Genomic DNA, 256 nt, shown 5'->3' on the forward strand with positions numbered 1-256 from the left:
AGAAGAAGAAGAAAAGACCAACGGACTATCATTTGGATGAATGGCAAACTTCTCTTCATCCAGCAGATCCCTCCCATACCCCCCACCTGCAGAGACAGAAGAGTTCGATTGCCCAATGAAACTCATCCTTGCATGGCGGCTATGAAAACCGTCAACTTCATCTTCTTTCGAACCCCCAGGAGGAAGAGGAGGAGAATGACTTTCTCTCCCACCTCCTTTGCCGGACACCCATCCACTACTGCGGCTCATGCTATGA

General features: G+C 49.6%; 1 protein-coding gene across 1 annotated transcript; it reads right to left on the reverse strand.

Annotated features, from left to right (window-relative positions):
* Positions 1–7: 7 nt before the first annotated feature.
* On the reverse strand, positions 8–252 carry CSUI_009045 (uncharacterized protein; the record flags this gene model as incomplete). The annotated part of the gene is made up of 1 exon (XM_068069164.1): positions 8–252. A coding segment is annotated over exon 1 (240 nt), but the record flags the coding sequence as incomplete, so codon positions are not given.
* Between the last annotated feature and the right edge of the window lie 4 nt (positions 253–256).

This window comes from Cystoisospora suis (assembly GCF_002600585.1).
Source record: "Cystoisospora suis strain Wien I chromosome Unknown contig_5259, whole genome shotgun sequence".
Lineage (NCBI taxonomy): Eukaryota > Apicomplexa > Conoidasida > Eucoccidiorida > Sarcocystidae > Cystoisospora > Cystoisospora suis.